Source organism: Misgurnus anguillicaudatus, chromosome 12 (genome assembly GCF_027580225.2).
Source record: "Misgurnus anguillicaudatus chromosome 12, ASM2758022v2, whole genome shotgun sequence".
In the NCBI taxonomy this organism is placed as follows: Eukaryota; Metazoa; Chordata; class Actinopteri; order Cypriniformes; family Cobitidae; genus Misgurnus; species Misgurnus anguillicaudatus.
The window spans coordinates 14,030,685-14,055,373 of record NC_073348.2 but is presented as its reverse complement, the minus strand read 5'-3'; the positions used below and the strand labels follow the sequence as shown (position 1 = coordinate 14,055,373).

Here is a 24,689-nt window from a genome sequence, read left to right as displayed (position 1 = left end):
TTCAATAAATAGAGAAACATCCATGCTTGTGTTCCATTACATCTTATTGAAGCTATCTACATTATTTAACCCCCTAGAAAGTAAAAAGAGCAAACCTCATGTCTCTATGGTATTTTTCTCTCTAGAAATAACTTTGGTCCCTTTATCACAGTAAGTATAAAGTAATTTGTGGCCATTTAATTGTTTGCAAAGAAAAATGTCAGATCACTTCGAAAAATCCTCTGCACAATGTGATATATCACAAACACCGCAGGAGTTACATTGTCATTACGTAAAATGTAAGACTTAGAAAAAACCTACAACCACATAATCTGTTTTTTTTTCTTCGATTCAGCACACAGACACTAAAATAACTTCTGCGCTCATCCTCTACACATCCATGTTTGTTTAATCGGTCATGCATCTTCTAGCAAAAAAGGGCGCTGCTCATCATGTTTGGAAAGTCTGCTACTGTATGACTCTCTTTTTCCATAATCATTTACAAAATCGGCAAGTGTGTATTTCAGGCAAAAGGCTTTAAAGTTTCAGTTAAAAGTTACAAATGGTAATTTTATCCCAATGACTGGGTTGACATAACACATTCCTATCATGCCTGTGACTTGAAAATAAAGTCATGTTGTAAATGACGCAAGGAAATTGGAGTTTTAATGGTAATGACTGATTGAACAGCTTTCTTTACCATTGTCAGAAGTAGACTTATGCTTTTAGATTTTAAAAACTGTATGCTTTTCAGAAAACAGCATCAGAGTTCTCTTTGGAACAGAGCAAAGATTATCTGGGAAAATTTTGGAATTAAAAAAAAACAAGTGTTTTGGTATGCACTAACATTTGAAATAATAGTCAAATAACAAGCATTTTAAAATATGCATGTTTGGAACAAAAATAATTTGTTTAAATTACAATAAAGAGGAAGCTGAATTTAGCTCAAGGTTCAAGAAGAAAATATATAAATCGCAAGTCTGTCTATTGTCGGCCGTTACATACTTGTGGAAGTATGCAGCATTAAACATGAGGCAATGTCCTGTGACTGTTTATGAGTCAAATTAAAGCCAGATTCCTGAGTGTTCCTAGTGCATCATTAAAGACCCCAGCAGCGCAGCAGCTAAACATGAAACAACGTTCTGCTAGACAAATACTTTCATCTAGATCAAATTGGGAAATAATTATAATCATGATATTAATAATATTAGCATTTAAAAATTAAGACTTTTCTAAATCAATTGTTTCGACCAATAACTAAATATTATTTATTAATTATAACACAATTATTATTTTTATTAGATCAACAAAGGACAGGATCTTAACATTTTTGTTTATTATATTAAGCCATGAAGGCAGTAAAAAAAAGGTGGTGATGTCTATAACCGTGTACAAATCAACTGTTAACAAAGACACAATAAATTTTTTTTGTCATTTTTCATTTGATTTTAAACAAATTTGCTGTTTGTTAATTGGCTGCTATCTTGTATTTAATTAATTTGCTGTTTTATAAAATCATTTTCTATAATGATTTAATTAAATTAATTAAACACTAAAAATATGTCTCTTGTAATGTGTTGTTGAGCCACGGTACACATGTACTGTATGTGTGCATCAGGTTAGGTGTAAGACTGTGCATGTAAAGGCACTCATTGATGATACCCCTTTAAGGTTGTAGTGAGACCATTATATTAAAATTTATATTAGAAAAGTATACAAACCTAACCCTAAACCAAATATCAACTGTCTCCCTAGCGAGACAAAGAGAGATGTGAGAGGTTTTTTTTAGGAATGGCAGTATCCAAATATATATCCAATATTTTTTACAAAAAGGATAAAATGTTACTTGAAAGTCAAAGCCTTTATTTAATTTTATTTAAAGAGTTTGCATAATCTTTGTGGCTGAAGTTGTACCATAAAGTTGTAAAAACTCCCTTATAAACGATCTATTCCACTTCAAATCAAAACTAAAATTAATGCTACAATGCAGTACCATATAAAAAATTAATCTTTGTTAGAGCCTTTATTTTACCCGAAATGACTGTAAGTCCTTGATGGGTTTGGGTGGTAAATGTTTGTCATACCTGTCACGGTTGTCAAACCGTGTTCTGTGTGTGTTTGCATGTTTTCTGATTATTGTCACCTGGACTCTCATTTGCTGATTACCTGCCTCATTATCACCAGCTGTGCCTCATCTTCACTTGTGTGTATATATACCCAGTCTTTTGTATTACCTGTTGCTGGATCATTGTCATTGTCACTACTTTCATGTCTGTTCCTGTTTCTTCTATTGGATGTCCCTGTTTCTTCTATTGGATGTCCCTGTTTCTTCTATTGGATGTCCCTGTGTTACCTGCCCGTTGTTTTATTCTCGTGTTTTGTTTCTCGTTCTGTTAATAAATGTTATTTATTTCATTGTGAACTCTGCACTTGCGTCCTAACTTCCTCACTCCTGCATCCCAGTCGTGACAATACCAAAGTTGTTTAGCTGGGTTTAGTTGACTTTATATGCAAACCAGTAAAGTTCTTAATCATTTCTTTTTTAACCTTGCTTTGTGCACATGGGCAATAAGCATTATCATCATTGGAATAGAAAAGTGTCCTGCCCATATTAATTGAAATTATTAAATTCATAAAATTAGAAATGCACAATTCTCATTGAATATACTGTACTGTATATTAGAAATGACTAAAGTAGTCAACCTCTTCATTAGACAGTCCTTTTGTCCTTACAGTGTATTCCAGTAACAAAAAGGTGTTGAATAATGACATCAAACTGATATTTTCTGCGAAATTTCCAATTATAAATTAATTTTATCCTATATATTTATCATTGTGAATCAGACTGAAGTTAGGAGACTTTCTTGATTACTGATTTTTGTTTCAAAAAAAGTCAGATTGTAGACTTTTCTTTTAAGGCTATATAGTTTTTTAAAAGTTAAATTAAATTAGAAAATGCCAATGATGTTAATGGTCCATTATGTGGATCCATCCACTGCTGTCAGCACTGAATAAGAGAATGTAATTTTGCGAACATTCCTTCCTGTGGGTGTGAACCCAATACAACATGCCTTTGGGTTATTAATTTTTTGGCTTCTATATGAAAGGCTCTCAGTATATGTCAGCGCTTTCACCTAATGGAATGCATTGAGCCTCAGAGAACACCTGCTACAGCAGACATGAATGCAGCTAGTGTAGCTTGTTCACCATTGATGGATATGCAATAAACACAAATATCTCTGAGACAGATTCATCGCTGACAGTCAGCCATAGTACATTACATTCCTCTAGCAGCTATAGTTTATGATTTTTTTTTACAAAACCTTTATTCATTTACCATGTGCCACGGTTTCAGCTAAAACTTATTTCTGTAAAGAAATAATGTCACCAACATCTTGGATGACCTGAGGGTAAATTGACAAAAAAAAATGGGGGATGTCCTTATGTCATAACACCTTTAAATACAACCTTCTTTTTGAGCATGCTCAAAGTAAATGGGAGTTGGAAAACCTGGCCCATGGGCATGCATGTACAAAAACACAGGCACAAACACCCACCCACAACAATACCCACACTGCACAAACACTACAAGTACTGTCGATAACATCTTACAAGGCACAAGATTAAAGGCAGTTTCTTACAGTTTTTGAAAACACATCAGCTAGAAGATCAGCAATTTCCTCAACTAAACACATCAAGTGGTATTTATAGAGCTGCACAGCTGGTTTTCTATGTGCTTTGAACAGGGTGACTCAAACACCTAATGAAATATGTTTGTAGCATTCAGATTGGGATGAAATCAACATTCTGAGGTTTTACATGTAGATTCATTCATCCAAGTCCAAATCGCAAATAGGTGTTCCTGCCAAAACCGGCACTTAAAATGTGATCGACTGAAGTTATAGAGAACAACCATATAAATCTACTTATAGCGAATGTACAAACAGTTCAAGAGACACCTACAATGAGCTTTTAAAGAAACTAAAGCATCACAGTCTTCTAACACTCTCAATAAATGTAAATCTATACATTTGACATTTTTTGAAATTAATTTTAAATATTATATTGTATTGAAGACTCCATCATTTTAAATTATATTGTTATCATTCCATTACATTCACAATGCTGTATGCAAAAAAAGGACCGGTATAAGATTATGGTGATATGATAACCTTTAGCAAAAATACCACGGTTTCACAGTGTTGCGGTATTGCCATTGCAACACTAAAATTTGTTATTTTCAAATGCCAGGTAAAATAAATCCTTTAAATTGTAATATACTTTCAAAAAATATATAATATTTTTGTAATGTATATTAAATGTAAATATCACATCAATCACATGACTAAATGATTTAATAAATTTTGTTAAACACAGCTCATATCTTGGAGACGGTATCGCAGAACATTTGAGTGGTTTTGAAACCTTGACCGTTTAAAACCTTGGTATACCTTTTATCCCGGTATACCTTGAAACCGGTAACTGGCCCATGCCTACATGGCCGCTATGTAAGTCACTGAGCTCTAATATTGGTAAAGCATGTACACAAAACCACATGACCAAATGTAATATCATGATAATATAGTTGATAATATAGTTAGAAATTTTATATCACATGCACAATACTGAAAAAAAAATTGAGTTGGGTTTTAATAACCCCAGGAAGGAATTAAAATGTTTAGAAGTATTTCACTTTAGGGCTGCAGCTATCGATTCTTTTTGTAATCGATTAATCGATAAATCTGATAATTTTTTGTGTGTTTTTAAATCAGCATCTAGACATCGCTACAAATACAGTATGGGTTTAAAATCAGCGAACATCAATGTATAGGCTTAGGCTGCGTTACCTTGTTTCAGCGACACTTGATGAAACAGCAGTGAATGCTTTTGGTTCAGATGCTGAATGTAATGTAATGATAAGAATGTAATGATCCCAAACTTTAGACATTCTCTGCCGTTTATGGTCATCTTTACCCTCCGCATCGCGCCAATTAAATTCAAAATGTATCACGCGCTATGGTGTGCTTCCTGAACAATGAACAACGGTCCGTGTGAATCAGATTCCTGCGCGTATAGTAATTTTTGTAATCGAGTAACTCGATGATTCATTTTAGCCCTACTTTTACTATTATTTACCCTTATTTATTAGAACTTTTTATTAGAACTTACAATTATTCACTTGGCAAGTGCCAAAACATAAACACTACAATAAATTAGGAATGGGCACGAGTACTTGCAGCTATTCCTGTAAGGTGTTTCTGTTAAAAACATTTAATTCATTAATAATCTAGCATGTGTTTGTATATATGTAAGGAAAAATTGATGATGGGCTGTTGAATTATTCGGAAAAAAAAATACACACAAAGGGTGGTAATGCAGCACAACGCGAAGGAAGTTGAAAGCATTCAACACGCCCGTGGTATAAAACACAGTAAAGGAATAGTTTACCCAAAAATGAAAATCTATTATTATTTACCCTTAGAGTTTCTTTATTCTGCTGAACACAAAATAAGATATTGTTATAAATCATGGTAACCATGCAGTTCATGGCACTACTTCACTTGCATAACTTTTTTTAACTATGAAAGTCAGTGGGTGTTGGTTACCATCATTTTCCAAACTTTTTCACCTGGATGGCAGCAATCTATTACACCCCTCAAAATTTTAAACATATGACAAGCAATGTTAATATTAAACAAAACTACAATCAGGCTCGTCATTGCTGCTCATGCATACATTCTGCAATATGGTCATTACGAAGGCATCACACTCTCATTTACAAGCTTTTTCTTGACCTAACACTGGGTGGCCTATAAGGAAAAATGTCACCTTGTTGTTTTAATGTGAAGTTTGAATGAATTGGGGTCTTAAAGCTGTCAAGAAAAAAATCATAGATGTGGGAGTCAGCAGAATTTTCACTGACTTAAGACATCCAACTACAGGGACTTGGAAAGAATAACTCAAGAACATGTTTGGCACGCTGCATTGAAGCTGTTAGTCACACCGTTAAATATATGCCTGATGTAAAATGTGGAAATAAAATGGAAAGTTTTAATAAACTCTGCTAAAAAATGTAAACTGTCTAAACTGACTTTTGTATGTATCAGTGAAAAGGGCCTGACAAATCTGTATAAAACTATAAATACGTTAAAGAGGTCAAAGCCTGCAAATGGTACACTGAAATGGCTGAGCTGCAAGTCATGACACACAAAACACTTAAAGTTTACCATGCTGCTACAATAAGCATATTAAAGTACTATGTGAAATTGCCAAAACTGGGTTTGTGACTTGAAATCTATAAAAGTCATTTAGCAATTTTCCTTTGAAACCATTAGTAGAAGGTTAACAGGTTATCTTCAAATCTTAAATTTTTTCAATACCACAGTCTTCTTTTAACAAAATAACAGCTTTGAGAAATTGTATTTCACTCTCTGTTTTTCAAACAACTATGTCTGTGGTACTTTTTTTCTGTTCTCTATGGTGAAACCTTTAAGCAACACTAAAGAGATTTAGGTTAGAAGTGTAATTGTGTAATTGTCCATTACCACTGTCGTAAATACTGCAGCATAGCTGGCTCTGATTGGATAGTAGGTCTGCCGTAAAGCATGTTTTTGTAGTTTTCACTCGAACTACAGGACCGCGACCTGACGGTCTTTAGTGCGGTTTTGGCCGATAGAGGGCTGCAAAGCGAATGTGAAAGTGCCGTTCACCCTGTTTCAAGTGGATGAATGACTGAAACTTTTTTTAGAATTTTTTAGGTTAAAAAAAACTCTTTGGTGTTGCTTTAATGTGAAAACAACACAAGGTAAGATATTTGTCAGTCCTAAATCTAAAATCATACACAAGCATTTCCAAAACACTTCCTTATATTTCTTTTAAAAAAAGCATATTAATTTGTAAAGCATTTAAAAGTAATGCGTAAAAGAAATTACCCATATCACTGCATAAAACACAAGCTGTTTTTCCACACACTAATTGACAAAGACTTCCCCATGGTTAAATTATCATTTCCAAAAGTACTGAAGGATCAGCTGGCTTACTAAGTTTTTTACAGCAAAGCCAACTTTGAAGATTTCCCTCTTGTCCCGGTCAATGCCGGATTAACTGACTGAACTCTGTAACTCTACAGTTATGTCCAGTTCCCGTATTTCCAGTTCATTTCACAGCTCAATAGCAAGGCTGCTGATGGGGGTTGGAAGAGAACCATAAAACATGCCAACCAGACCCCTTTCTCTTCTCTAAGAGGCTGTTTACACTTGCAATTAAGATGCGTTTTGGTCGATTAGATCACAAGTGGACGACGCTAAATACAGGTGTAAACGGGGTATGAAACGTTTTGAGCGCCACATTCAGAGGTAGACAAAAACGCATTAGACAGGATTGCATTTGTGGTGTAGACGTGCATGTGGTCAAATGTTTTCGAGCAGCCACAAAAGAGATGACAAATTAGAATTTAAAAAATTAAAATGTTATGGTCTTATAAAAAATTCTTTCTGTTTTGGTGTAAATTACAACACAGATTTGTTTCACAAGATTTACCTATCATAACGTGTATTCAACTTTAGGTTATGTAGAATGTCCTTTGTGAACCCGTTTTGCTTTTAAATAAAAAACAGATTAGCATTAATTTAAAAACTCCCATGTGTATATGTAAATTAATGAAGCACTGGTAATTGAGCTCAGTAGGACGCCTTATAGCGAAGGTGCTGAAAATAAAGTTGGCACTATTTAAATACACAAGGCCACTTTTCAAGTCAAGGCTCTCCACTGTGTGAAGTCGATTGAAATAGCAGGTATATTCAGAGGCTGTTATTAGCAAGTGAATCAATTACCATGTCAATGGGCTTGTTGAACATCTCCAACACCTTTTGATGGTTGAGAGCGTGAACCAAAAGAGGTGAACCTCCTGTGGTCAGCTACAAACACACCACTCCCATCTGTAGCAACACAAACTACAAACTAGAATCACAGACCAATATAATAAATAGTGCAAGGGCACATACACACTAGAATACTCATTTGGCATACTGATATTCGCATACTGTGTAGTATGAAGTAGGAAATTCGGACAGTGGTTTCCAGACTTGATGACACGTCTTCGTCATAGAGCTACGCGCTGAAATATATTATACAATTATACATCTAAAGGCTACACCATGTTAGGCTTTCATCCAATTATGAATAAGGTTATCAAGACTACAGGTTCGCTATGTAAAATGGAAAACATTCTAGATTGACGCGTCTCATCATTGTAATAAAAGTTGTGACGCTCTTTTAGAATCGCAAACGCTAGCAGTCTATACAAGATCGTGTTACTTATCATTCAAGCACGTACAGCTAGTAAGGTAAACTGTTGCACAGCAGGCCAACAATCTTAAGTACTGGTGATAAAGTTGGTGGTAGACATGCCCCATCCCCCCTTTAAAGCTTACGCCAAATGGCTAAAAGAGCGCAAATTCTAAACAGGAAATTTCAACATCTGGGAACCCCACACCAATATGCATCTGATTACAGCTCAATCCAATTTCATCACAACTCCCGAGACTTAAAAGAAAACCTATTTTCGGTAAAATTTATTATGAGAATAGACTGCATAAAATATTACTTTTGAGAGAATATATAGTGTTATATCATAATTCATAACCCAGGCTGTTGCATAGCACAGTATAGGTGAAGCAAATGTGCATTTATGTTACAAGAAGCAGCACTGGATGTTCATTTTAGTTATATTATTTAATGCAAATATAGAATATTGAATGCAATGTAAACTGTATCAATGGGTTATTACCAAAACCCAACGTTCCCTTTAAAAAAAAGGAAAAGTTCTTATTTGGCTGGATAAGTTGAATAAACTGGATGTTTGCAGGAACCACAACAGCTTTCTGAACAGCAAATACCTTAAATACTAACTTCTTAATATATATTAGCACAAACCCATCAAATTCAATACGTTTAAATACATAAAACGCACAACAATGCAGCATTCAGCAGTGCCTGGTTTAAATCCCGTTTAAGTAAATGCGGGCATTAGAAAAGTCAAAAAGTTTAAAGAGTTAGGGAAAGTTTTTATAGGACTGAAATTAACGCTTACCTGCATATGTAAATGTTCCGAGGAGTATGGATATCAACATGAGATGCATTTTAGTGGAATCCATCAATGCATTAATTGTAATCCTTAGTATAAACATCATCACAGGAAGCATTCCTCTGATGCAGCCGATCTGATAATGGAATCAGTGCGTTGCAACTTTCAACCGTCTCCACATATAATAAAAGGTCTCTGTGCGGGTAAAATTCGTTTTTTCGAAAGTCTCAAGTGTGCAGTAAATGACACGTCTGTTTTAGACGGTTCGTTTGCAAAATAATAACGCGTTTCATTCCGCTTAATCGATAGGTGTTCGTCGACCGACGTCTATCCTTCTCAAGTGTCCCAAAACTCTCTTCACGGAAAGGCGAGCGAGTAACTCCAGCTCTTCATGACGTAGTACGATCCATCCCAAGGGAGGGAAGCCAATTTACGAATCTTACTACAGCGAAGGCTCCGCTAATTAATATTAATCTCGCGTTGTGACGCTCGCTCAGTAGGCCAACCTGATTGGTTATAAGGCAGACGTTTATAATATTATAATATTTATAAGACACGAGACTGTAAGGTTATTAGCATGACATATAAATCATATTCAGCCTCTCAGGATTCTTGGCCATAATAGGTTTAGGAACATGGAGAAAGCTACTGAGATTAGATGTGTGTGTGTGTGTGTGTGTGTGTGTGTGTGTGTGTGTGTGTGTGTGTGTGTGTGTGTGTGTGTGTGTGCGTGCGTGAGTGCGTGCGTGCGTGCGTGCGTGCGTGCGTGCGTGCGTGCGTGGAAAATTATACTTTATGAAGATAGAACTGAACACTTTTCTTTAGTCTCTGTTCATGGATTGAAATGAATATCTTGCCTGGATTAGTATATCAATTCCTGACCCATGATTAACCCAAAACAATTTAAAAAAGGTAAAGATGTTGTCAAGTCAAGCTTTGTATATATGGCAAGGTTCATTTAAAAAACGTAAATTAAACAACGGGGGTTGGGCCTACCTTCTTTTGCAGCACACATTATCCTGTGACAAGAAGTTTTGATAGCAATACAATTTGGGCAACAATTCATAGTTTAGAGTAGCGTGGGGCGGTACCGCCACCAAGTGGGCGTTCAGAGAACATGGTGGGCGTTCCTAATCAGTGATTTCTTTTTATCTTTCTCGTCAATTCTCTAGAATATCATTATATGCTAAAGCATTTCAATTGAATTCACTAGAAGTGAGAAAACCTTTGTTAATATAGTATATTTAAATACTTTCATGGAAAACCATGATTGTTATTCAAATATTTTTCGAAAAATGTAAATGAAAGTTTCCAATAATTTAGTGTCATTCCAATGACAGGCCATCTTATATCTACTTTATTGATATCTAGCATGTGGAGTCGGAGGCTGATTGGTTGCAGTTTGCAAGAAGCTTATAATCAAAGCTTGAACCACTTCACTACTTTAACACTGATATGTAATTTTTTACTTCACATGGCATTCACATGGTTTCAACTGTTACCATCCATTAAAATTAAACCTGTCAATTGCCTTTTAGTCACATACCTTATTAAATTAAATAATAATAATAACAATATGTTTCCATTGTTTGCCATACAATGATTTCTTATCGCCCCAATTTAATGCCCTTGTGTTGGTGTCTGTGCTTGGTCCAAGGACACAGCTATGGAAGGACATTTTTTAGTTGTCCAAAGCTCTTTTGGATGAAACTTTGCTCTTTTAGACATCAAATGGCTCAGCTGACGAAGTGCCCAAGGGATGATGCTACACCAGTGAGAGGATGGATGTATGACCCTTAAAATCCAGCAGCTGGAATAAGATCTTAAAAAGTTTCATGAGGCTCCAGGGAACAAAAACTGAATGAGTGTTAAACGCCATTTCCTCTTTATCTCGAGGGTGAGCCCCTAGTCTTACAACACACAACGTCGTGACAGAAAGTGAACAAATGTTGTAGTTTCAGTAACTAGGTCAGGTAAAAACATTATAAGCCTTTAAAAGTTAAGATTTGACAAATAAAGCCTTTCGACTCCTTTATCAAATATACAGTAGTCTTACAGCACAACAAGTCTTTGTTATTTAAAAATGTTCACACAACTATATCAAATTAATAACAAGATTTAGGAAGGTTTAGTACTACCCAATCTAACATGTATATTAAAAACTATATACTTGAATTTATCACACAAAATGTTAGTTTCAAAAACATCAAAAAAAGACTAACCCTATATATTAATGTTATATAATAAATACCCATAACAATAACAAAAATAAAGGGCAACCTACAAATTTTTCATCATGGGTGAAATGTTTTATTCTTGAAATCCGTTTTAAAAACCCATGTTAAACTGTCAAAATGAACACACACACAACAGAATCAAAAACCTGCATAAATACATTGCCATATTTAATATTTTGAATGCATGTTATGGTATTGACCAAGTAGACTTACATTGCAAGTTAGAAACAGAGGAACTGATTAGAAATTCAGTGCATGGTTTAAGAGGATTGGTCCTTCACTGCTCACAACGAGAGAGAAAACTTTTTGGTCAAAAGTAACAAAATGAAATATGTAAATAAACAGAAAAACGGAAAAAAAGAGTTACATTATGCATAAAGTAGTTATTGTTCTTGTCTTTAATAATATATTTTCTGTAGATAATCCCATCATTAGTCCCCTAAAGTATTATTAAACAGAATATAAATAGATTTGGTGGTGCACACAGCTGCAAACAATTCGATTGCAAACTATTTAAAGAATTTTTTGCATTTATTTAAATGTGAAATAAAGACTAAAATAATCAACTGTACACTGTAACAATCATTACCTGTACACAGATTGAAAGAACGCAAGTATAATACAAACATGTTCAATCATTATATAAAACTTATGCCGATCCAAGACAGAGTTCTCCACAGCTCAGGTCCTTTGGTTTAAAGATCATAGAGCCATTAGGAAGAATAGCTCTCGCACTACTTTCAAATATCTGGTAATCTCATGTACACATTTACAACTTTGTGGTGTATGACAAAAGTGTTTGTGTTAGTGTCTGTTTCTTCATGTTAAAGGTGACTGGTCATTATTTTATGAAATGAAGGGCTGCTTCTCGAATGCAACGTGCAGCATTCTCAATTTCCTCCTCCGTCTGCTCAACAGTTACTACAACTCTAATGCTGAGGACAAAACAGATATGTAGTTACATTATTTTTACAGTTTTCTTAAAACACTTTTATAACATTTGTTCTCCAGATCTAGTCAAAATATGTAAAAAGGAATGTAAAGATACCCTGCTTGTAGAAATTGTAGAATAGGCTGTATGATAAAATAATCAACTCAAATGTAATCACCTTGGTGGTGGAAGAAAACGTTCTTCTTTGTCCAGGTATCGAGCTAAAGTGAGAGCGATCTGTCGGTCCATACAATAAAGACAAGAAAAATATATTAGATCTTATAGAAGCATGATTATATTTTGTAAGCTTATTTCTTTTGGTCAAAGTCAGAATCTGCAACAAACACCAGATCATTTGAACTTCTTATATATAAAGAATTTATATCCCATCTTTATAAAATTCTTATGGGATGAGACACATTTTGAAATTATTGTAAAACAGCTAATAAATGCACACATTTACATGCACACGTTTAAAAGCACACTGGCTTGGTTAGAAATAAAGGCATAAATTATGTTTTTTTGTTGGCAGTTTATGTAGTAACCCTGTTACTTAATCTTTTGTCTGCCAGGTAACACATTTCAGAATGATTTTCAGCTCCATTTTGAGGTCCTATATTTGATTATAATGATATCAACCACACTTAAAAGATAATGATAGCAAAGCTGACTTATTTGTGGTTGTGTATTCTTTGTTGCTTTGGCTTACAATAATCGACAATCATCCGAAGTAGCTTCAGGTCATTTTCTCTAGATCCAGTGCTGTTCTCCAGCTGTAGGTGGAGAGCTGGAGCGAAAGACTCACCCGCTATCTTCAGGCCCTTAATCCTGCAATAAACGACAATATTTTCACTGCTGACCTCACAAGATTAAACCAGCCAACAAAAATAAAATTCAACTAGTGTGTAAGGTCATCAAGAACAAAACATTTAGTGCCAATCATTAAATTCCACCATAAATACCATCTTAAATTACAAAAAAACTTAACACAACTAAACAATAACAGTTCATTTAGCTATTGAGTTTAAAAACTTGAGTAGAGACTTGCCCTTGTAGTGCTTTGTGGACTTGTTCGCACTTATTCCTCAGAATGTTGAAAATGCCTGAGAGAAAAAGAAAAAGTCCTGAAGGCAAAAAAAAAACTTATGGCAGAACAACACTTTTGGCTAACATAAGCTCAATTTAATGCATTGCTATATTTGTACTGCAATGCAAGAATGCAAGGCATTCTCCAGTATTAGACTAAGCTGTCACCTTCTATAGTTATTTTCACTTTCTAATTCCTCTAAACCCATTATGAGTAGAAATCAGTTAGTGGTGCACCGATAAATGCCAATATACACTAATAATACGTGGTCGAATCATGTAAAAAATAAAAAAGAGAGAAAATGTAGAGAAAAGAATATAAAAACATTTTTTGCAACTAGGGTTAACTTTTATACAGCTAAACTTTCTTCATTGCGTGTATGTGAGTGTTGATACCTGGATCTTCCTCCATGATGGTTAGAGCTTCAATAGCAGCAGATGCCAACATGGGTGGGAGAGACGCTGAGAAACAATAGCCTTGTCCTGATAGACGCTGGCGACGACAACAACACACAAATGTCATAATCATTTATCATGTCACAGAGGTACTAAATAAAGAGACAAAAAAACTATTGATGGCATTTCAAATGATGTGCCAATCGCATACATTTTTGTAATACTTTTTTACCTCACAAGACAATAGTAAAAGTTCACACAAAAGCTAAACTTGCTTTAATTTTACATGGGGTCAAAAAGCATGCCATCGAAACAGTCACAGAACAAAGACCTATGTTTACAGCAATACGGTAACACCAATAAGAGAATACCTAGTCCTAGTTGAAGAACCCTTTTAGGGTTTGATTTGTGAAAGACAAAAGTGGCTTATTATATGCAATATTGCCTTTCCATTAAAAAAGGAAAAAAGGAAGCAGAATGCAAAAGTTGAAATGTAAAAATACATCTATAAAAAAACTTGGAACAAACTAAAATACAACCAAACCTGACCATTCCTTTTGACATAGGCCTTGACACATGCAGATTAGTAGTTGTAGCGTCTAGCAGGCCACTCTGTTGATGTTTTAAGCACGAGGTTCACACATTTTTAATTAAAGGGATAGTTCACCCAAAAATGAAAATTCTGTCATCATTTACACACTCTCATGTTTTTACAAACCTTTATACATTTCTTTGTTCCGATTAACACGAAGGAAGATATCTTAAGGAATGTTTGTAAGTGAGCCCCATTTCCTTCCATAGTAGGAAAAAATTATATTAGGAAAGTGAATGGGGCTCGTGATCGGTTTGGTTACAAACATTCCTCTAAAATATCTTCCTCTGCGTACACAAGAACAAAGACATCTATACAGGCCTGCAACATGACAGTGAGTAAAAGATGAATTTTCATTTTTGGGTGAACTATAGACGGTTTCATCGGACGCACGTGATACACGTCTGGATCCGAACTTTACTTCCGGTTTCGTTTTTTTAATGCTCTGACTAGTTGCTAAACTGATCTCTTGAACAAATGCCTCATCGAAAATAACAAATGTTTTGGTTTCCTAGGTAATCTATGTGTTGTTTTTTGCTTGTTATATAAAAAAACTAAGTTTAAAGCACTTTGTGGTTATTTATTATTAGCGGAGTTTACCGGAAGTTACGTGCGGACCGCGACAGCCGCTTGGTTATGTTGTTACTGCTGAAACCGTCTATACCTTTACAGCTAACATTCTATAACACTAGGCTAACACATTTTTACAAGATATTAACATGTTTTGACTAGGGCTGTCAAGCGATTACATTTTTTAATCTAAATTAATTACACAATGTGCCAATTATTTAATCCAATAAATCACACATACATATTGGAGAATATTATATAATTATATAAATATAATGTAGACGGTTTCATCGGACGCACGTGCACTGACGCGATACACGTCTGGATCCGAACTTTACTTCCAGTTTCGTTTTTTTTTAATGGTCTGACTAGTTGCTAAACTGATCCATTGAACCAATGTCTCATCGAAAATAGCAAATGTTTTGTTTCCTAGGTAATCTATGTGTTGTTTTTTTGCTTGTTATATAAATAAACTACGTTTAAAGAACTTTGTTGTTATTTATTCTTAGCGGAGTTTACCTGAAGTTATGTACGGACCATGTGACAGACGCTTGTTTATGTTGTTACTGCTGAAACCATTTATAATATAAACATTATTAGGGTAATAAATGAAGAGTTTGGTTCCAAAACGAGATAACCCAAACTTTTTTTTTCAAAAATCTCATTCCAATTGCATTCCAATTAATATAAATCAAATGGCCTTCGTAACAAAAATACAGCTAAGTAGCACAAGAAACAAAACTCTTTAAATATTGTTTATATATATATATTTTACCATCAAATTTAATAAAATAAACAGTGACATAAACAGTGCGCTTTTATCAAAAACCCCTTTGATGCATCTGCAGCAGGCACATATAATAATGACGTGATGTGCAATGCATATGTTTTTATGTTTTCACCGGTTTACGCGATAAACACATTTTGACATGTTGAGCCACACACATGACAGACTACATACATTTTTGGATGAGCTTCGCATTTGTGCCTCCCCGGAAGAGAAGTCACCACACGCCACTGGTTTTAACAAATTTAATTCGCTATTAGTTTTAAAAAATAGCTGTAACATGTTCAAAATGTTGACTGATATTTTTACATGTTTTTATTGCATTTGGTGCTGTGTGGGGAAGAAAAGAGATTCTGTTCAAATTAGTAATGCACTGAAATGAAAATTCTGCAGTTTGCAGTCATACCTGATGATCAATAACAAAAGACCGCCCACAGCAGAAACCTCCAATTGATGCCAATGCATTCTCCATGTTAGAACTTATCAGGTCAATATCATCAATCTGAAGAAAAAAAGCACAATCATGAAATATTTACTTTTTCCTGTCTAGGACGGCAGACATGTTCATAGGCCAGCTTCTACATACATTGACACCAAAATGTTCGGTGACTCCTCGTCCATGTTCTCCAAGCACTCCAAAAGACATGCTCTCCTCCAGAAATATTCGTACTTTATATTTATATTTCAACTTCACCTGGAAACAAATTAACCAATTAAAACCAACAGCTAATGGTAAGAAACATAACATGAGCAAGATTTGTTATCTTTAGTAGAAAAAACTTCTAAAATGCTGTAAAAGATGGGCAAACCAGGGAAACTGGAGTGAAAATGTGCTCCTCTCTGCAATATTGTGGTTGGCTGCCAGAGTGCTTGGGTTCAGGCGGCTGCTCATTGAGAGTCAAATGTTAGATTACTGATAGAATGACATATCAGCAATGTAAATTAATTAGCTAATATATGCTACTTTGAAAATATCAATGTTTCTTATATGCTATATAAAATGAGTAATCTCCCATTTACACAATCTAACTGCATTGTTATGTTGCAGAATTATTTTAAATTGCACATTTTAGGGGCTTCCGCACTGGTAAGTTGATTAGTATTATGATTCAAGAGACCAGTGACCAGGGTGGTCCCTGTGAACTGAATTTTCCGCTAGTGGGATGAAATGTTTATAAAGTGGTGACAAACTATAGGGGCCCCCCGAGTGGCCAGAGGGCCCCACAAAATCCAAAAGTTATACTATACAGGCTCCCATTATGTTAATAATATATCATATAAGTTTTATGCCTGCGATTTTAATGAAAGCCAACAAAAATGCAATTTGGTGATTTTTTTCAAATATCTTCTTCTTTTGCCTCTAATAAAATAGTTTAATCTGTTCAGAGCTTTGAAATTGCAAACATCAGAAGGAGACAATGAAATTGTCACCTTCAGCTTGTGAACAGAACCAAACTGATGCAGCTGATGAAATGTGTGATAAAGTTGACAATGGAAGAGCAGGAGACTTGACTGACATAATTTTCTCATTACTGTACCAGCGCACGCTACACGGCCGACCTTAGAGTGTTTTTGCGCTATTGTAAATAAAATAGTTTTGAATAACAAACTTGGAAAAGGACACAACACTTCACAAGCATTTCAGACCTGTTGGTGCGACACTATTCTTGGATGGATACATTTATAATCTGTGTTTTAATAATTAATAATATTTAATAATAATATGTTGTGCAGTACCATATTATCTTCATCCAAAATTAAGACAATGATTTAAGTGGTTTAATTCTTATATTTGACTGCAGTTTTCAATTTCTGAACATTTACTTGAACTGTTTGATAAGTGATAAAACTACTGGAAAAACTGGAAAAGCCATTATATTGTTGGTCAGTTTTTTAAAAAAAGAAAATAAAAAACATGTTTTTATAATTATGTATAAATTTCTTATATTGTTAAGGCTATTATTGTTGTAATTTACACGTTAAAGGGGTGGTTCAATGGTATGTGTGCTTGTGTGTTTGATGCGTTGGATTTTCCCAACCGGGTTATGAGTTGCATGCGGTAAGTATGTTGGAAATAGGCGCGTGCATATTATATAAATGACATAAACATGTAGTGAATCATAGTTAAACAGTGTTGTGTAGTGTTGCATGACTTGTACTCGCTCCTCCCGCGGTAGTAACTCCTCCTTCTTCATTTTTTCATACGTTATCAGAAAGATTCGGTAAAGCTAATCTTTCTTTTATAAATCTGATTAAACTAAAGACTCTTCGTAGATATAAAGGATGTAGTATTACTCTATAGGTACACCAGATTAACATCAGAAATGCAGAAACAGCGTGTGTTACGTGAGCTTTAAGAAATATCTAATCTATCCACATCGACAATGTTTTGCTAATAGTGGATGGGCTCATTACATGTAAAAGCCCTTTCAAACTGCCTGTGAATTACACATTAGAGTCAAAACAATATATCCCTGTGAAGCCATTCACAACAGGCGAAAAATCAAGGATTTTTTTTTAACAGTTTGCTGAATTTTTTGCTTGTTTAAATTCTTCTATCCATGGCAATTTCAGATATGTCATAATAATAATAATTTGTAAGTAAATTGTGAGTTTCAGCTCAAAATATACAGACGTACAGTATATAACATGCACAGGTACAGGTAAAACTGTATGACCTGCTTGATTACTTTATAAATATAATTGCATACACAGCCTCGTATATTTACTTCAGAAGCACTGTGATTAGTAATATCTGTAGTATCTGTATCTTATCTTTATAGTTAAAATATGACACTGGTATGATATTATTCAGACATCTCAAGTCATGTTAATTTCTATAATAATGCAGGGTTTTTATATCAGTCTGTTTAACTTTAACAAGTACCAGGGTTGTTCCAGCGAACGACTACTATCCTCTACTTTGTGTTAGTTTTGAACTCGATTGCTCAAGTCGCCCCGTCGTTTTAAAGAGTGTGTCAACTACGCCTCATCCATTTGTTGAGACGCATGTGCAGTGCAAAGCTTGTAAAGCCTGTGTTTCTCTTACCAGTTCAGGGAGTGGACAGATATCTGCTGTGTTGATGTAGAGTCCTTCAACGACAATAAAGCGTCTTATGACTCTGGCCTTGCGTGGATTCTGGGATAAATCACAAGACAAGTGACAAATTAATTTAATTTAAACATGACTCAACGCTAAGGATTTTTTCTACTAGTCAGATTTCTACTTCCCCAGCCAAAATGTTTACTTGTCCCACCACAAAAACAGCACTAAAATAAAATAGGCATAGTTATTTTTATTGATTTGGACCCGTGCAACCTTAATAAATAAGGTTATGATCCCTAAAACTATTAACAATTTCAAATGTTGTTAGTGAACAATATAAATAGAAGACAAGTCAACAGACTTCAAATCTGCACTTTGGATGTGCGCACACACAAAGCATCTTAAACAGCACGTGAGGGACTTTAGGGGCGCATTCACATTAGGGCTAACAAAACCACGCCTGAGCTCATGTGAACTGCGCTCGAGCCCACCTATGCAAGCCGGCAGTGGGTGTGATTAACCAAAACTAGTCAAACAAACCAGGCTTAGGGGGTCAAACTAGCCCAGGCGCAGTTTGGTATGGAAAGTGTGAGTGAGCACAAAGTTCTCTTTAGTGTCTTCTTGTGCTTAAAAAGCACAACCGAAAAACAGCAGCACTGGTCCGATCGGGGAAAAGGTAAACTGACAGTTCTAGCAACTGTCCAGTGAGTCTTTAACACTTGCTCAGGGCCTAAAAACTTCTGCTTCTTTGTTCATTATGAATTGCTAAATATTTTGCTTTTACTAGCAAACACAGCAAAGACATTTTGTAAACTCAGTTTTAAATATTACTTTCTGATCTTCGATCTCCTGCTCCTTCAGAAGCCGTTCTAGATCCTCCATATCATTGTGTTTGAAGTATTTGATAAAGCTGCGTGAAGCCTGCAGTCCTTTCTGAATGGAGAAACATGCTGCCTCATCTACAAAGAAATGAAATAAGAGAAAAATCAGCTTGCTTTCATCTCCAAAGATTTCCCCATTTCATTCAAAATACAAATGATCAAATAAGGACATTACAGTAAAAGTCCTCAGTAAAAAAAAATGTGGCTTCACTACACAACTGTGACTACCAGACCTGCTGTGCTGCTCACATTATACTATTTCTTGTCTTAAGTCGTTTTGTTGTCATAAAAGCAAACATACAGTACTATACAACCAATTTCAGAGATGGACATGGCATGCCAAATCTTTGGCCTAGAGCTATCCTTGGCAAAAATAACAAAGTACACTTGAGAAATGCATTTGAGAAACCAAAGTCAAAATCATTTTATTTGGAGCATTACTTAGGGACTTTTTCACAAAGCCTATCTTGTATTCTGAAAGCCATTTAACTAGACAGAAGACAATAACAAACTATCAAGAGTTTCATTTTGAAAAATAATAATTGCAGGGAAATTACAAATATGTTTGAAAAACTAAGCAAAGTCATGTAGAGGCCACATACACAAAGATGATGTCTCCTCTCTTAGAGTATGCTGGAATGGCACTGGCAATGGTGGCAAAGCCATACGAGTAGAGAATGGCCTCCTCTGTTCTCATGAACTTCGCCAATCTTTCCTCTAATTCCAGATGAACATCTGCAAAACATTGAAATACTTTATACTAAAGCAGTGGAAACAAAAAAGATAAAATAAATAAATAAATTCATGTGATATGACATACCAAAGGTCCCATAGAATCCTCTTGGTCCACAAGTTCCCACTCCATATTTTTTTAGTGAAGTCAAAGCCTTCAGCTGAAAAAAAATTATACTGTTCAACATCAAAACTGATCAAATGAGGATTTGCAAAAGAGTTTTAATACCAGTAGAAGCTTTTCAATGCATTAGCTTTACATAAGCTGAATACAGAAATTATATGCTAATCTATATTGTATCTATTTTCATGTTTGTGTAACACTCATCTTTTATTAAAATACAGGATCTGCCATTTAAATGCAATTTTCCACTATCAAAACATATTTTTCTTCATCAATAGACATTTAGCATTATTTTGCGAAGTGCACATTACAATCAGCAATGCATAAGATGAAGAATGGAAAAGCACTTAAACTAACGTCTGTGCTCACACTGTTACAATACAAACCTTTACACGCTCATTGTCGAGCAGACCCAAGAAATTAAATGAGGCAAAGTTAATGCACTCCTTCCCATTTACAATGATTTTGTGGCTTGGAGGGCTACAAAAGAAAAACACAACCATTTTTCAGTAGAATGTACTCAACGCACAAATTTGTATTCCATATGGGGCAGCTGTGATAGTCAGGCATACTGATGTGATTATATTTATTCAGAAATAAAAGAGAAAAAAAACTTAAAAAGTAACCTCTGTGGTATTCAAACTTATTTCAATGATGTGAAACCAGTATCCATAATGTAATTACATAAATTCAACAATTCTTTTTATTTCAGTGTATCTTCATCATTTGTTAACTGTATTCAAACCGAAACCCATTAGGAGAGTTCATCCAGACACACTTACCCTGTAACCACATCATAATTAAGTGAAGGGTGGTCTTTAGATACTGGGGGGACCAGCGGCTCAGGTTGCCACTCCTCAATCAACTCCTCTTTCTCCTGAAACAAAGGAAAAATAGAAAACAAATCATAAAGCTGAAATTTTCAATGAGGTTACTGGTTATGCTACAATTATATTAAGTTCTGATTACATAAATCATATCATAATTTCTAAAATCATATTGAGGTTTAATTTTACCTATCTTACATGATTTTTCAGTTTAACTTTGTATGTGCAGATTTTTCTTATAAAATCAGAATTTTTACTGACATCACAAAAAAATTAAGCAAAAGTAATAATGAATAATGAAATTTTAAATCTAGCAGTGTTGTTGCTCTGAATTTCGTAAAATTCAATATTGACTTTTGCAATGTTGCCGTTATTGTTTTTATTTACTTAAAATAAGTAAATATGTTTTAAATTCATAAAAAGTGATTTTGTTTCATTCAGTGTGCTACTACCAGTTAACACTAATAGCAAAGTAAATCAGTGTTAATATTGTGAAGTATTAATTGTCCGTACATTGCACTTTAAAAAGAATTTTTAAGGCTCTTGTTGGTGAAATAGAATTGAATATATTTTTCCCCTCTTTATATATTTGAAATCGAATAAGATTTGAGATTATAAACTGACTACAAATTTTGTCATGTAATATGTTACTGATTACGAATTATAATTCATAAGTAATCTACCCAGCACCGATTACAATAATGTATTTATGCTGTGCAAGATGAATATCTTACCTTCTCTGTGAGGTCTGATCTGTCCTGTAGTTTGTATGTTTTTGAGAACAGAAGTCTGATAATCCATAATATAAGAATACCTTCTAAAATCAAATGATACGCTGGTGCCTAGAAGGTGAATAACAAACCAATTAATATAAAACAGATTCTGACCAAGTTAGCCATGTCAAACTTCATATAAGTTGAATAGAAAACATCTTTAATTAGCCAATGTCTAGCAGACGGCCCAATTTTACTCGCCTATGAATGAGTTAGAGGCAAAGTTTAGTGCAGATATAATTTAATTTGTGCCGAAAGAATAACTGCATTTTATTGCCAATCTACTCCTAGACATATTACACAGACAACACAAGTTGAGAAGTGTTTATGGATGCGGTCTTAAGTATTAATAAATTAAGTCTAGTAGCATGATAAACAAAATGGTTATTTAAACTGATTGTAATATTAAACTCACTCAGACTGTAACTGTGTATTACACATCTGTTTTTTTTTCATATTTGTATATACACACCCACAAGAGTAGAGGTACCCTTTCATTTTCTGCTATTACATAGTTTTGATGAGATTTTACAATTACTGTGTAAAAGTCCACACAAGGTTCAATTACTGTAAAATCTGGGGGAAAGTATCAATAACTCCATATGTGAATCTGGACATAATCTGTGCATAATCTCCAGATTGTAACTTCAGGTAGTTTTAAGTATTAAGCATGTAAAACTACTCTGTGTTCCTTTGTAAGGACTGATCAGTCCTGCAACCATAAAACCCCACAGAACTGCATGTGGATACATTTCCTAAATTCCTGACTGTAAAATCAAATGCCCAAGCCCATCAATAGACATCAATTCTAATTGGCAAAAGATCAAAAGGATGAATGGAATTGATGAATAAAACGTTTTAAACAAACATCATATAGCTAGTTTTTACAAACATAGTTTCCACTATAATACTAGTTATTACAGTAAAACTGTGTGGTAATGCAACATCACACAAGACAGTTAAGATTCTGACAGATTCAATCTGAAGCACCTTACATTCTTTACAAATGTCATATAAGAATTAGTGATGTAATTGGTTAAAGTGTGACCTAAGGTTCACTTGTGTGACTGACACTCATGTTTTATACTTCACTTCCTGGAGTTACATTGCACATTGAGTTTACAATGAAGAGTTTCGGTGAAAAATATCCAAACACAGGCGTATGCACAAATACTGATTGGGCAAACAAAAACACATACAAAAGAAGAAAACATAACAAAAAATAATGAAAGAAGAAAGTTTACCTCATAAAAAGCCTGCACCATCTCCACCAACACCCACTGTTGCCCCGTCGCCATCTTGACCGAGTCACATGACCGAGTGGGGCGTCTCTTGAGACTTGCTCAACTTCATGAGGCGCCGCAAGAACCGACACCCGGATGACGTCAAAGTACCGCGAGAATGATTCAAGAACTCATATTTCGTCTTAGTCTCGCGATACTTTGACATCATCCGACTGTCGCTTCTTGCGGCGCCGCATGAAGTCGAACAAGCCTAATGACAGGCGGATGACGTCAAAGTACCGCGAGAGTGATTCGAGAAACCATATGGATGAGTCTGTTTTCAAATCGCTCTCGCGGCAGCGTCAGTACAGTTTTGGTAGTCAATCCGCATTAGTTACATTTTAAACAGTCTCTTTTCATTTCCCAACTCTTTGCAGTCTCACAAATAACAGTAACATTTATAAATATATATTTATTATTTTCAACAGAGGTGGAAAAAGTACTAAAATATTGTACTCAAGTAAAAGTAAAGTTACTTTAAATTTTACTTAAGTAAAAGTAAAGTTACTTGTCTAAGAATCTACTCAAGTAAAAGTAAAAAGTAAGTCATTTTAACTTTACTCAGAGTAAAAGTTACTTTTTTTACAGCGGGGAGAGGTGGAGGATTCTAGTATAGTTCAAAAACGACAAGGGAATATAAATCTCAAACTAGTTGTTTTTAATTGTAGGAACATCTTTACAATTAAAGTGCAATAACAAAAAGTTAATAAAATAAAAAGCTTTTTTAAAGTAAGAAACATTTATGGATTTGTTTAATGATTTTTACATGTGAGTTATGCACTTTTGAAGGTGGTCAGCAGCTTGTAAATACAATCACTATAGTAAGGTTGTAATTGATGTATTGCTGGTAATACATTATTTTATTAAACTATATATCTAGTTTAAATGAGCATATAATGAGATGAGTGCCATGTCTATATACATTTGACACGTTTATTATCTTCTTACTTCCCTGACCTGGGTACCTGATGACATATATTCTTCTCTCTCTCTCTCGCGAGCTCTTTCTCTCTTGCTCTCTCTCTCTCTCGCGCGCGTTCTCTCTCTCTCTCTCTCTGCAATGTCTAATAAAGCCGAAAGTATACTAGGGACGTCCGCGTATGCGCGCCGTCCGCATGACGTCATTTTCGTCATCAAGAGGTTCCGCGGCCGGCCGCGCGGACCGAGGCCCGGGTATACTTTTTTTCCGCGTCCGGCTCGCGCGCGCACGCGTCCGCGCAGCTTTCCGAGTATTCCCCGCGGCTACACGCGGATGGCCGCGTTCGACACTATACGCAATACAAATGATTTCTTATTCAAATTATTAGTCTAACAGGCTGCAAGGGCAGCACTGATTTGGAGACATTTACAGTACATTAAA

At 34.9% G+C, this 24,689-nt stretch overlaps 2 protein-coding genes across 3 annotated transcripts in view; both read right to left on the bottom strand.

Moving 5' to 3' along the window:
• The window catches only part of ror2 (receptor tyrosine kinase-like orphan receptor 2), a 69,844-nt gene extending 60,364 nt beyond the window's left edge, over positions 1-9,480 (bottom strand). For both annotated transcript variants that reach the window (XM_055209165.2, XM_055209166.2), the window contains exon 1: positions 9,071-9,480. In XM_055209165.2, the coding sequence (XP_055065140.2) occupies positions 9,071-9,182 (112 nt within the window). In that variant the 5' untranslated portion in view covers positions 9,183-9,480. The remainder of the gene's footprint in view (positions 1-9,070) is intronic.
• Positions 9,481-11,452: 1,972 nt separating this feature from the next.
• On the bottom strand, positions 11,453-23,444 carry sptlc1 (serine palmitoyltransferase, long chain base subunit 1). The gene is made up of 15 exons (XM_073874005.1): positions 23,291-23,444; positions 22,008-22,115; positions 21,229-21,323; positions 20,833-20,926; positions 20,411-20,483; positions 20,195-20,325; positions 19,541-19,699; positions 18,713-18,802; positions 16,250-16,357; positions 16,070-16,165; positions 13,715-13,811; positions 13,281-13,335; positions 12,947-13,060; positions 12,411-12,488; positions 11,453-12,236 (listed from the first exon to the last, which is right to left on the bottom strand). The coding sequence occupies exons 1-15, from the start codon at positions 23,342-23,344 to the stop codon at positions 12,143-12,145; spliced, it is 1,446 nt and encodes a 481-aa protein (XP_073730106.1). The 5' UTR covers positions 23,345-23,444; the 3' UTR covers positions 11,453-12,142.
• Between the last annotated feature and the right edge of the window lie 1,245 nt (positions 23,445-24,689).

Coding starts and splice junctions, on each gene's coding strand:
- sptlc1 (XM_073874005.1), bottom strand. CDS start 23,344: ATGGCGACGGGGCAACAGTGGGTGTTGGTGGAGATGGTGCAGGCTTTT. Junction 21,324..22,007: donor GATCAGACCTCACAGAGAAG/GTAAGATATTCA, acceptor CCTTTGTTTCAG/GAGAAAGAGGAGTTGATTGA. Junction 13,061..13,280: donor GTCCACAAAGCACTACAAGG/GCAAGTCTCTAC, acceptor CGTTTATTGCAG/GATTAAGGGCCTGAAGATAG.